The sequence below is a fragment of the Drosophila kikkawai genome, chromosome 2L (genome assembly GCF_030179895.1).
Source record: "Drosophila kikkawai strain 14028-0561.14 chromosome 2L, DkikHiC1v2, whole genome shotgun sequence".
NCBI lineage: Eukaryota > Metazoa > Arthropoda > Insecta > Diptera > Drosophilidae > Drosophila > Drosophila kikkawai.
In genome coordinates, this window is record NC_091728.1 from 12,027,252 (window position 1) to 12,040,491 (window position 13,240).

General features: G+C 43.7%; 2 protein-coding genes across 2 annotated transcripts; both read left to right on the top strand.

Annotated features, from left to right (window-relative positions):
- The first annotated feature begins 786 nt into the window (after positions 1 to 786).
- LOC108082661 (uncharacterized) lies at positions 787 to 10,796 on the top strand. The gene is made up of 3 exons (XM_017178158.1): positions 787 to 855; positions 972 to 1,258; positions 10,721 to 10,796. The coding sequence occupies exons 1-3, from the start codon at positions 787 to 789 to the stop codon at positions 10,794 to 10,796; spliced, it is 432 nt and encodes a 143-aa protein (XP_017033647.1).
- Positions 10,797 to 11,725: 929 nt separating this feature from the next.
- LOC108082721 (mitochondrial 2-oxodicarboxylate carrier) lies at positions 11,726 to 12,634 on the top strand. The gene has a single exon (XM_017178228.3). It carries the CDS (start codon positions 11,726 to 11,728, stop codon positions 12,632 to 12,634), a length of 909 nt encoding a protein of 302 aa, XP_017033717.1.
- Positions 12,635 to 13,240: the final 606 nt, after the last annotated feature.

The window sequence follows — 13,240 nt, forward strand, 5'->3', positions numbered from 1 at the left end:
GGGAATGGCAGGGACAGGGGGCACTGCTCAACATAAAATGAGCAATGGCCAAGTGTTCCATAAAACAAAATTCCAAAAAACTGTGAAAAAGGCAAAGGCAAAGTGCCGCGAGTGCCGTCAAGTGCGAAATTTAAATTTGCATAAATTATACAATGGGCAGAGCCGCGAACGAAAAAGGAACAGGCAACGGAAACCAACCGCAAACACGAAAGACAAAAGCTCAAATTGTTACCAACAAATTTTTTGTGTGAAGTCATGAAATATATATGCGATAATCATGAAGGCGTGAGATTTGAGTGGCCATAAAGTGTTTGACGAGCGGGAGGATGGTGGGTGGGGTTGGTGAATGTGAAAAGAGCTGGAGCTCGGGGTCACTGCAATGACCAGCGAAAATATAAAACGATGGAGACGTAAATTACTTTTAAATGAAGTTAAGTTTACCAAGTAAAGTGTACAAGCTAAGATTAATATATATTTAAAATATCACAGATTTCAGTTAATTAGTTATAACATATCAAGCAATCATTATAAAATAAAAACACTAATATGTCGTGCCAACTTATTTGCATTAGCTAATTGTAATGACCGCTGTTTACAATATAAACAGATTATTCGTTAAACATTGCCATCTAGCTAATTTTAATGACCCATGTTTACAATTTTATTAGCAGATTATCAGATATAAATTAAAACAGGCATTAGTTTGGGCCTATAAAAGCTGAAGACAAAAATGGATTTTACTCCAAGTTTTTTAAGCTTTTGTTGTTGAATCGAACTCTGACCATTATGGTTGCATTGCGTGTGTTTGCTCTTCTTTTGCTGATCACCGAGGCGCTGGTCACCAAGGAACGCGATGTATGGCTTCGGTTATTATAAAATATAAATGCCAGGATTATCCTTCCATTATTAAAAAAAAACATTACTACAGTGCACTTCGTATTTTTTAACAATTCTCCCTTTGAATTCGTTAGTTCTTGATGAAGAAAGACTACAAGACGACCTTCATATCACTGGGCTGGTCGGAAAATGCCACCATTTTTGACATCAGCAAACTGAAACTGAAGGGCCGTGAACACACGTTGAATGGAACCTTTGATCTGTCAGAGGATTTGGACAATGAGCACTACACCTTTGTCGGCGACATGTGGAATGATGTTAATGGTGACGGGAACTACAAGTTGTGCCCATTTGAAATACGAAAGGATACCGTCTGCAAGACTTACAAGTCCTATCGGCGCTACTTGAAAGAAATGGGAGAGTTTGGTGTCGCAACGAACTTCCCAATCCATATAGATCTGTGTCCAATCAAAAAAGGCCATTATTACATAAAAAACGTAACAATTAACACAAACATGTGGCCTACAGTGGTGCCGCGCGGATTCGTCCGATTCACTGGACACTTCTACAAGGACGACGTATCCGTTGGCTCCTATTTTTTTATTGTATTAGTCGAGAATATATAAAAGCAATTTATTGAATTGCTCTGTTTTTATATAAATATAAACAGGATCTCATTTTGAGTCACTTTAATATGATAAATCAAGTCATTTGCATTAATATTTTTTGATGTTTTCAGTCTATACTACAGCATTAGTTTTTTCATTTAAAAATTTTTAATAATAACAAATTTTTAGCTCTATAAGGATTTTAGGATGGACACACTGAAGAAGACAAATGCACTTGGTACTCAAACTTCTGTTGTTCCTTTTGCTAATAATGGGCTACATATACTATATTATAGTTTTGTGTAATGTAATCATTTTTAATCTAGCTATCCTGCTGTCCAAAAGTAAGGCAATTTTATTCCTATAAGTTACCCCGAAAATATTATAAATACAATTTAATAAAAGCAAATCGTGTCTGCAAAAACATCTGCGAAGAGCAACAATTGTCAGGAATATTCCAAAGCATTAATCACAATAACTAGCCGCAAGCCAACTTCACTAGCCAAAGCATGGACCCGTAAATCCCCATAAATATGCGGAACAACAGCAAACTATTAAATATAAACACGCACACATATGCATACATATATCCTGACTTATTCCGGGACATTTAAGAGAAGGGCTCTCGCAAACGAAACCCGAAAACCGCAGCTTGTCATAATAAAGGACAGACTGGCAGGGGAAGCACGTTTAGATTGGCCTAGCAAGCGGCAGGACAACTACAAAACAAAAGGACGAAAAGGACCAGGGGGAGTGGTTAAGTGAGAGAGACAGAGATGGGAGAGGTGATGGACACGGGCTAGTCGAGGTCCTGTCGAGTCCCCTTCCCTGGTCCTTGGGAACGTGACTTTGTGATTTTATGAGCGTTGAAAATGCCACACGTACTCGGCAAGGATTTGCTTTGCCCAACACTCGCCTCCCTTCGAAATCCCCTGCATTAACACTCAACTAGTGGGGAGTCCGGGCAATGCTTTTTATGGCTGTGTTTAGTGAAAAAAAGGATTCAACTTGATTGCACCCCCAGGAATCTCTTGGCCAGGATATTGGCCTTATGACGAATTTAATTGGTCCAAGGACCAAGAGAGCTGGCGGGCTATAATCCCAGCCAATTAGGACCCTCAGACGATCAGAGTTAAAGGAATTTCAAGACCAGATTCCAGGCATATTATTATTTGGCTTTGGCCTGAAAATAGTTCCATTTGATTCCGGCACAAGCCAAAGGATCCGATCACACTCCAACTATGCAACCAGGAGCAATTAAATGCAAAGTCGTCGTCTGTAAAGTTTTCGACCCTCGCTCCGCGTATTCCCTGACTGTCTGTACTTTTTTAAAGCCCAGCGAAATGTTTCAAGTGCACGGAAACAAAAAGCAAAACTGCGGATACAAGGCAAAGGCAAAGGCAAAGGCAAAGGCAAAGGCAAAAGGCATTTTTTCCGCCGGAGAGGAAGAAATTGAAAGACAGTGGCCTGCCTGGCAGTGGCCATAGCTTTGGCCCGGCTGGCTGCGGATTTCCTGATGATTTTATTGGGCCGCCAGCAAACATTTTTGAGTGTTGCCAGCAGCGGCGGACTGCGGAATGCGCCAAAGAATTTGGTAACTTTTTTCCAACACCGCCTGCCTGCCTGGCCTGCCACCGTTCTTTATTCTTTTTCCCAGCCGGAGGCCAGCCAAAGGATGCGGCATAAAGGATTAAGCATGGGTAGCCAGCCAGCGGGCTTGTAAATTGTTAAGCAAGTTTCCTTTCCCCTTTTAAATTTCATCTTTTTGCCGCTCACGATGAAACCGAAGAAGACACAATAAAATGTTGCAAAATATTGAGCATTTGTAATGGGCATCAACAGGATGGAGGACGCGGAGGAGCACCCACCCACGCTGGAGCGCATGCATCCTTAGCATCCTTCTCGCCGTCATTGCCACTACGGTTTAGTTCGCTCTCCGGTTCCCTTATTGCAGCCGACAACCTGCAGGCTACTTACGGCTCCGGTTTCGTACAGAATTCAGGCCAACACATACTTCGGTGGGTGTGTGTGAGACGTGTGTGTTCCATTTCAGCCGCAGCCTCTCCTTGGGCTTTACGTATCGCTGCTTATAGACTATGGCATGGCTTCTGGGCAACTTACTTAGCGGTTGAGTGCAAATCTTATGCGAGTGTGTTTGTCTGAATTCGAGTGTGTGTGTTTGTGTGCGAAGGGTGTGCTGGTGGGAGAGTGTGCAGCGGGTGTGCATGTGTGAAGTGGCTGTTTTGTGGGCTTAAGCTGCAGTTACCAGCACGGGTATGTTAAACATTTGGCCTGGCCCAGGCACATTACGTGAATGTGATTGAAATTAGCCAAAGGGGAAAGCCCAATCTGCAAATAAGGCAATGTACCACAGGGCTTCCAAGGGGAAAAAAAGCTTATTTAGAACGTTAGAATTAATCTCCAGAATGAGATGAGAATTCATCTGAATCGATATTAAATCAAGTCTCAAAATATATTAATAAAATAATTTTAATGCTCCTTGAATACAATAACTCCTTAATAAACTCTCCATTAGTTCATATGCCATTAAAAGTTACTTTTAATTAACAACTTTTCCCCAGAAAAACTTAATCTTACCACCTTAGCTAAAGCCAAAAAATAGTTTGAAAACTCGAGGAAATAATTTGTAGAAAAATGTCAAGGACTTCGAATGGGTTTCCTTTTAATATTTCCGCTTCTTTCAACAGCAGGTACTATATTGTCCTGCCGACAAATGCTTCGTCCTATTTCAATGTCAAGAAGTCACCGACCAGACGAGTCGGCACTTGAATCGTTAATCATTTTGCGGCAAGAAATTCCGTATACGTCAAGTGTAACCGGTCAGATAAGCGGCGCAAGGAGACATTGAACGAGGGGCAAGGAAAGCGAAACAAGGTTAAGGTTTGAGTAGAACAAAAGGGGTTTATCGTTTGATAAATGGCCCCCGAAGTTCGTCAACCCCAAGCCGTGTCTCTTTCCCATTTTCATATGTTTGCAGTTGGGTTCAAGGTGAACTTTGGAGTCCCGAGATGAGCAGTGGCTATGTTCAAGGGTAAAATTATGCAAATGAGACCTCACATCCAGGCAGCCAAGCAATTTGTCAGCGGTTCAGAGGCGGAGACAGAGGCAGCCGAAAAACTTTCAAGACAAATCAATAGAGCCACTCGATTGCAATTAAAATAGTTGAGGGAAAGTTTTGGACGCGCCAAGAACGTGACTGAAAGAGATTTACTTTCTAATTAGGCACTGGGGAAAATCAATATGGCATTTATTCCGCAATCTTTTTCACAGTTCCACTTACTCAGCTTCATATCCTTCGAATCGACAAATGCAATTTTACAAGCAACTGAAGACAGACAATGAACTCCAGCCAAATAAAAGGGATTCATTCATTCTTTCGTATTTTTTTGCACTCCACGCGCACTCAATGCACAAATATCGGATAAGACTCTTCCGTCAGATGGGGGGATATATCGGGGATACTGCGGGTGTTGCACATTCTTATGCAGCCTGTTGTCTGTCTAGGCCGCTCACCCCTTTGATCTCTCCCGACTGTCATTTAACTGTCAGTTTCGCTGCTTGTTTGTGTCGCTTAAACGTCGCCACAGGAGGCGTAAAAGGGCGGGGCGTGGCCGCAATACGAAATGGGAAATCCTTCGGGCATATGTGCGACTCCTTGTGGTGATTATCTCGTTGGCCTGGCGGAGATTTTGGCTCGAGCGCGCAGGAAATTGGCCAGTGATAATTGATAAAGAAAGCGGAAAGGAATTTTAATGGTGGATAGTCCCGTTCGTTTTTATAAGATTTTGTCTCATGAACCCTTAAGTGGGGGTAGTAGAACTACTACTTCAGCATTTTTAAAATTAATTTTTAATTCATAAATTTATTAAAATGATTTTTTACAAGAATTTATTGCCTGAATGTATGTACCTTCACAAAGAAACACTTTACATCCTTCTTCTTTCATTCTTTGTAACAAAATTATTTCCTTCGATGGCAACATTTTCTTTTTTTCGGGCCAGAAACTTTAAAATGCCAGCTCGCTTACGGCCAAATTGATTTCATTGCACCCACTTGCGGCTCAAAGGCGAAAAAGGAAATTTCAATAAACTAGTTAGCCAAGAGCCATGAAAAAGTGAGCAAGCAGGGAGGGCGGACTAAAAGCCAAATGGGAAACATATTTTAGCCATGAAATTTATGCCGCCACACACTAAATGAATTTCGCAGACTAAGGACCTACTGCGAAACCAGGACGCGAACAGTGGCCACAACAGCAACAACAACAACAACAGCCACAGTAACAACAAAGGGCGAATGCAAACAATGCAGATAATTTAGTTGGCGGCGGATATTTCGCAACAAAAGCACAACAGGGAAAGATATCAGTGGAGGGGAAAGCGAGTCGAGGGCGCGGCGGGAAAATTCGGTTGGCCAACTAGGCCTTCCAACTTGTTTAAATTGGCGCTAACTCAACGGAAAAACAAAGAAGACGAAGGGGTAAGGGGTGGGAAATCCATTGGCACGCCACAAAAATAGTTAACTTTGCGCAGGCAACGTTTAAATTATGCAAGCTCCACAGGACACTGGGCAGAGGATGCAGGACACACGACGCTCTGGACTCTGGACTCTCTATCCATCTGTCGTCCGTCCTCATTTGTGTGTATGGTGGGCTTGTTTGTTTGCTAAACGTCTGTCAGGATCCACAAATGTTTGCGTTTGGCATTCAAAAAGTTCATGCAAAATGAAATTAAGTTGACTCGGCGGCAGTGGCTTTAAGGACTTACACGAGTCCTGTCTGTATCTGTGTCTGTATCTGTGTCTCTATTTGTAACTGTATCTGTGGCTGGGCCCCGCAAATGCAGCTCATTTAAACACATGTCACAATACTTTTGCACAGCTGTCACTTTGACAATTTCCTAGATGAGTTTCTGGCGATTTCGTCGGCGCTTCCGCATACCGAAAAAAAAGGCGAATCTTTAAGCCATCTCGCCGGGTGTCTGCTCCGCGTTGCGTAGGTCTGTCAACGTCATCATCGTTCTCGTAATGCGGCTCCCTGGTAGACACGAAGCTCACACACACAGCATACAGCACATCGCACATATCCTTCGGCTCCTTTGACTTTCAGACGCATAATGAAAACTTATATCACGCGTATTAGAGAAATTGCGAACACATGTGGCCGGGACTTACCAAAGATCCGGGTGCCTTAAAGTGGTTCTCGAAAGTGTTTTGGAGTGGATTGAGATATTTGATAGATAGTGTTCTATTCGTAGGTATTTATTTATTTATATTCATATATGTTGGAATAATTAATCATTACCTTGGATTATTATATCTTAAAGATAAACTTGTAATGAACATATATTCCGAGTTAATTTGTATTTATTTCTTTTTGGTTTACATTTCCATAGTTAAGCCCGTTTTTTATACACTATAATCATAACCAAAATCTATTATCAGACTTTAACTATAAATGGGTACCTTTAGGCACTCAAGATTATCACAAAAAATTTGTTTTGTCAACCAAGTTTGGCACGCGTAAACCTTCGAAAAAGGAAGGAACCCTGCTCCGGTTTCTTTGCATTAGCGAAATTAAAACCCATGAGCGAGGAGTGCACAATTCATGCGCTTCCCTATTTATCCTATTCCTCTGCCTGCGTGGCATAAAATTTCATAACAACAAGGACCCGTGCCGGAAATGGGAAGGATGCGCTTTGTGGCACCCACATCCGCACGAGCATCCCTTATCCCCCATCCTTATCCGACACATCGCCGCGGTCCGTGGAGTGGGACTGTGTGCTCGCGGTTTCCTAGGAAGTAAATTTCGTTATCGTTTATTATTATTATTATGCGCGATGTGTGAAATGTCTGAGTCCGGCGTCTTCCCGCCCACTTGATTCTGTGCCAGTGCCCGTGTCTGTGTATGTTTGTGTTGTGACGTGGGAAATAAATTTATATTCATAACACACAGGGCGAACAGGAAGCCGGCCGGAGAGGGGCCCAGGGAAGGCCCTTCGCCCGACATGCATACAAAGTGCTTTATGTGTGCCACAAGATGCTGAAAGATGGCTCTTAGATGCGGCCCGCTCCTGTAGCATTCCATCAGCAGACTCCGGCAAGTTTTTTGATTAAACTCCAGTGCCTCAGCCAGTGGGTTGGTTCTTTTCGGGCCTGGCCCTCTCAGCCCGGTGGCTTATTAAAGCCACGTCAAGTGCGTGTCGGTAGCAAAGTGCTGGGAGAGCATGTGCAGCCAACGGCTAATGGGATTAGCGCTGCATCCTGGGAGAGCCGCCCCTCTCAGAGGACCCTGGAACAGCTCCTCCAATCTCCTCATATTGATTACTAATTTACTTGTCGTAGAGCACATCCCCCCACACACTAAAACTTCACAGTGCACTTTCTGCAGTCTGAACTCGGCCTTTTCTGGCAACTATTTTGATATCAGAGTCTTAGCCTAATTTTGTTTAAAAAAAACTTTTACACAGGAAAAAAATACGTAAAAGTGGATTATTCCTAATCTTTCGAATTTTTAGGTTTGACTATTTCTTTCACAGTTAGGGGAGCTCTACTGTGACACGTCAGCCCAGATGCACACGCACAGGGTTGTAGATAACTCGATTTTAGGTAGCCAAACTTGGCATTAACATGACGACGACAACGACCAAAGTTGCAACATGCGTCTGGAATCCCGTCACTGGACAAAGTTGTCGTCATATAAAATGTACAAAGCTCAGGTAGTAGGTAGTAGTAGTTTCCCGACCGGCAGGGGACAGTCTCGGCCCGCTCCAGGTCTCCGATCCCGGCAATTTCTTCCAGCCACATGCAGTCCAAGTTCCACTCAAAGTCATTCATGCGAAGAGTCAAACGGCAGCCGAACATCGCAGCACAACAATCAAAAAAGCGCTTCAGAAGTCAAAGACGCTGCAGGGCAACTGGAACTACCAAAAAAGGTGGCGCTGGGAATGGGGATGCGAGAATGGAAATGGGCATGGAAATGAGTTGGGAATAGAGGACCGAATAGTAATGGGGGCGAGAGTGGGAATCCGAATGGGAATGGGCCATGTGCAGCGCAATAACTTGCCAAACTGACACCATGTCCTTGGGGTCTACTTTTTTCGGGAAGACTGAGCGCGTTGTATCGATAACGGTTTGTCTACTGCCAACAGGAAGTGGGTTGTGTTCATCATATGTTGGCGGAGGTCTAGGGATTACATTGGCCAAAGTTAGCTTTCTTTCTTGTTTTATATGTAATACTCAAATTAATTCGGTATTCATTTGGCTTTTGGGAAATATCTTTCATAAATATTTTAACCTTATTTTCTAAACTATATAAAAGTATGTAAAGTTGACTTAATATTCATATTCGCATCCTATTACTTTAAACCCGTGATGAACCTTCCTCCAAAGGTATACGAAATCTCTCCCAAATATTTATAAAACTTGACAAAATTTCTCCCACTGCACTTGACTATGCAAACAATGAGAAATCATGCACAAATCGAGCAAATTGCATATTTCTTATTTCTTACGCTGGCGACTTTTAATTTTTTATGCGAAATGCAGTTGAGACACGGCTGCGACTTGCTCCGCTTTCCATCTTGCTGCCATTCCGATTCGCCGAAAATTGTTCATTCCCCCGTTGGCCGAAGAAAGATGAGAGGGAAAACGCAACCACATGCCTTGGCTTGGCTTTTCCTTTGCCATTTTTTATGCGCCATATTTCGAACGCTCGTGTGTGACTTGTAAATTTCCCCAGTCGGACTCTCTGCTTCACTCAGCGGCGCTTGATTGAGCTCACGTTTCTCCGGGCTCTCCGTGTTCTCCGGCTTCTCGGGCTGCTCCGGCCACCCCTAGTTCCCCGGACTGCTGCGCCGGATACGTCTTCGGTTTGACTGTCAGACAGAGTGCACACTTGGTCTGACTTTTTATTTAAAATATATGAAATGGAGTGCATACTCGAATAAGCCCTGAAATTAAGCCCGGCCAGGGAAACTCTTTCTATTTCCCCCGAGTGCGAGAGCGAAGTTTGCCGCAATTTTCGCTTGGTTTCGGTCGGACGTGAGCCCCATAATTCCTGAAGCCCAAATGAGTTAACAGAACTTCGGCATCATTGTCTTTAATCAAAGGGCATTAAAATGTGCATGCGTGGAGGAACATTTATGCATGTATCCTAACCCAACCCCAGCCCCAATCCCAACCCATCGCTTGGCATCCGGATCCGGTTCCCCATTCGAACCGTTTTCACTTGGGGTCCGGACTCCGGAGTGGCATTTTTGCATGTCACACGGCGTATTGCGAAACATGAGTATGTAAATTTTTAGCTCCCTTCCTTACGGGCTTTCCCTACGCCATTATACTGTATTAAGTACGGAGTTGATTTCACATGTGTGTCCCCCCGTCAGGACGCTGGGGTGGCTGCTGTGAAAAATGTTGCAAAGATGCAAAACAACTGTTGGCAGTTTGTCAAATTTGATTTGTCATACATCAAATGGCTTTAAAATGACAAGGAGATGTCTGATGCGCTGCTGACAGGGGGCTCCGAGCTGTGGGCGGCAAAAATCCCCATTTCTATTCTATTCTCTTTAGGAATGCTGTGAAAGGAAGAACGGAGCAAGAGCTGAATGAAAATTTGTTCAGGGTTCTCCTTATATTTTTGTATTTTTTTGCTGGTGACAAAAAGTGTCCAGTGAATGAGTAAAAGTGTTGATGTGTAAACCCGTTGACGAGGGACTGCCAAAAAAATGGAATTGGAAAGGATTGGACTAATGAAATGGAGTATTTAAGTCATAAATAAAGTAGTGTTTATTACGGAAATGAAAGCGAAATAATTAAAAACGTTTGCAGATTATCTCTTATAATTTATAAATGGATAGGAAGATGTGCTAAACAAATATTTTAAATTTATATAAATAAATCATACATCGTATTTCTATACATTATATATATTCGCATATTCCGATAAACCAAAGTACATATATAATAACTCTAAATTCATACAGTTTTCGAATTCAAGTGCCATTTTTCTCTAGCCATAACATATTATTCTTGTTCCGCTTTATTAACAACCTCTTCTTACCCATTGAACCAACGTCGATCCCTGTAATTGCGAAACCAACTCGTGAGCAGCTCTTCTTAATAGCCCCGTCATCAGTCACTTGGCCATTTCCAGATGCGGCCAGCTTGAACCACAAATTGACGCCACTTCACTTCACCTGACTTAAGAGCCCCCACTCGTTGCCCTAATATTCTAATATAAATTTAACGCTCTCCATCAGGAGGCCAGGCACCTTGGCCCCTGGCTCCGGAATGGCAGAACAACAGGACCCGGAACAGCCGGCGGCAATGAGCTGACTTATGAGCAAGGACCTGGGAAACCCGACGCCAAAAGGTACTTGAGGCCAACAAGCCTGGCAGTCAAGGAGCAGCTGAAGGACATGCTAGCGAGGCTCATTTGCCTCATCAGACGGAGGAGAATGGAGCACTCCACAGTTGGTTGTGGCCAGGACCGGCTCTGCCTTTGTGCAGCGTGACAGGCAAATTGCCAGGACACACACCTGGCCACAGACAATGTGGCTACCTCCTCGCCGCACCTATCTGGCACTCTGCTCGCGTGTTATACTCGGCTGAATGGACTCCCCCGCACACATTTGTAACTGGGCCAAAAGAGCAGAGGATGTGGATGAAGATGAGCAGTGGGGGAGTGGAACTGGGACTGGGACTGGGCTGCAATTGGCCTGTGCGACCATGACTAATTTGTTAGCAATTATGTTGGATTGACGTCCCGGATTGGGCCACATTAGCATAATTGTTGTTATGAGATCGCCCAGGAGTCGGCCGCACACAGCAGCCCTTTTGATGGAGAGGATGCAGGGTTCGGGTTTGAGGTGGCTACACGCAGTGCACTTGACATTCATTAACATGGCACTCTGAGAGACATCGGATTCCGGGGAGGCAACGGCAAGTTGTGCTAACCGAAGCGAAAAATAACTAGGAAGGACCTTCGCAAATCTCTGTGTTCAAATTTTGCAGGAATACATAATGAATGGTGTTCAAGTTTGACTAGAAAACGTAGTAATTTACATTATTTTCCTGATCTATAAAAGGTGAGTATAAAATTTGTATTAATATATTAGAAATTATATTATATCTTAGCACGAATAGCGAAAATTTAGAATAATTTTTATCGAAACATATCCGGTAGTTGAGTTTTACATCAGTGTTTTGATTAATTTAAGCAAAATGAATCCAGACAAAATTTTGAATTCGATCCCGAAGCCGGAATGGCTAGTGCCCACACGGAGCTACCGCCACGCCGACGAGCGTCCATTCAATTCCTAGCCGGCATGGCGGTAGGCATGCTGGAGGTGGTCTTATTGAGTCCGCTGGACTTGGTCAAGTCCCGGCTCCAGGTGCAGGGCATCGACAGGGTGCCTTCTAGAGTTACCTACAGTGGCGTCCGTGACGCCTTTGTCAAGATATACAGACACGAGGGCCTGACTGCCTTCTGGAGGGGCATCGTGCCACCGTTGTTCATTGACCCGCCGAAGAGGGGCATCAAGTTCTTGACGATTTCCCTGTTCAAGCCACTGGTGCAGTTCGGTCCTCAGCCAACTTCAATGACTTATGCCATCGCCGGTGCTCTTTCTGGAACCGTTGAGGCCTTTCTGATGAATCCATTCGAGGTGGTCAAGATAACGCAGCAAGTTCATCAGGCGAAGCGTTTGAAGACCTTGGCGATGGCCAAGCACATAATTAGGCGGAACGGCTACGGGATGAAAGGTCTTTATCGAGGCATTACGGCGTTCATAGCACGCAACGTCGTCTTCCAATTCACCTATTTTGGCGTATACGCAAACATAAAGAGTCGGGCTCCCGTCGTGCAGCATTCGACCTCCGAACTGCTTCTTAGGTTCGCAATAGCAAGCTTTTCAGGCGCCATGGGCTGCACGCTAAGCGTCCCCCTAGACTTGGCCAAGTGCCGGATCCAGGCGCCTCAGCCAGTGCGGGGTGTGATTAAGTACGGTTGGACCGTTCAGACGCTGAGGACTATTTACCGGGAAGAAGGTATACGGGCGATGTACAAGGGCCTGACACCGCTGCTTATGCGAGCCATTCCAAGCGGAGCTATCCAAATGGTGTCATACGAAGCTATTTCGGATGCCCTTACCCGTAGCTTTAGCGACAAATGATGAGGAGAAATTACTTACGAGATCTCCCTATTTTACAATTTTAGACTTTTCACTAAAAGAAATAAATCCTACAATGATTACTTCTTACCTAAGGGTAGTTTTGATCTAATGGCTCAATGTAGGGGGATCTATTAGTTTCATTACAGTAATCCTAAAAACCTTTAGGTTTTTATTAAATAAAACTTCATAGTCCGATTGTTATTGCTCTTAATTTAAAATAATGTTACTGAACGGAAAAACTCTCTTAAATAAAGAACCCCAAATAGTTTTGTTGTTTCTTTTTCAGTTTCAACTTCCGTTTTCGGGATATCCCCATAAACACACACACACACAATTCGAGACAAGACCGCAGACCGCAGCTCTGCATGTTTTACAATTTACACTTAATTGTTTAGCACGACAACGACGACGACAACAACAACAACAACAACGGAAACAGCAACAGTAACACCAAAAACAGCCACTGAAACAGTATCAACAAGACCGACAATTATAAGCCAGCCATTACAACAATTACAATTACACGGAGCACTTACAAGGGGAATTATAATTAATTTATGCCGAGTGCTGGCAAGTGTTTGCTTGGACGCTCTCTAAGTGAGCTAC

Bases quoted from the DNA above. Each gene is read 5' to 3' on its own strand.
- LOC108082721 (XM_017178228.3), top strand. From the start codon at position 11,726: ATGGCTAGTGCCCACACGGAGCTACCGCCACGCCGACGAGCGTCCATT.
- LOC108082661 (XM_017178158.1), top strand. From the start codon at position 787: ATGGTTGCATTGCGTGTGTTTGCTCTTCTTTTGCTGATCACCGAGGCG. The intron at 856-971 runs GTATGGCTTCGG...TGAATTCGTTAG, and splicing joins TGGTCACCAAGGAACGCGAT to TTCTTGATGAAGAAAGACTA. The intron at 1,259-10,720 runs GTTTGGTGTCGC...GCTCTCCATCAG, and splicing joins TACTTGAAAGAAATGGGAGA to GAGGCCAGGCACCTTGGCCC.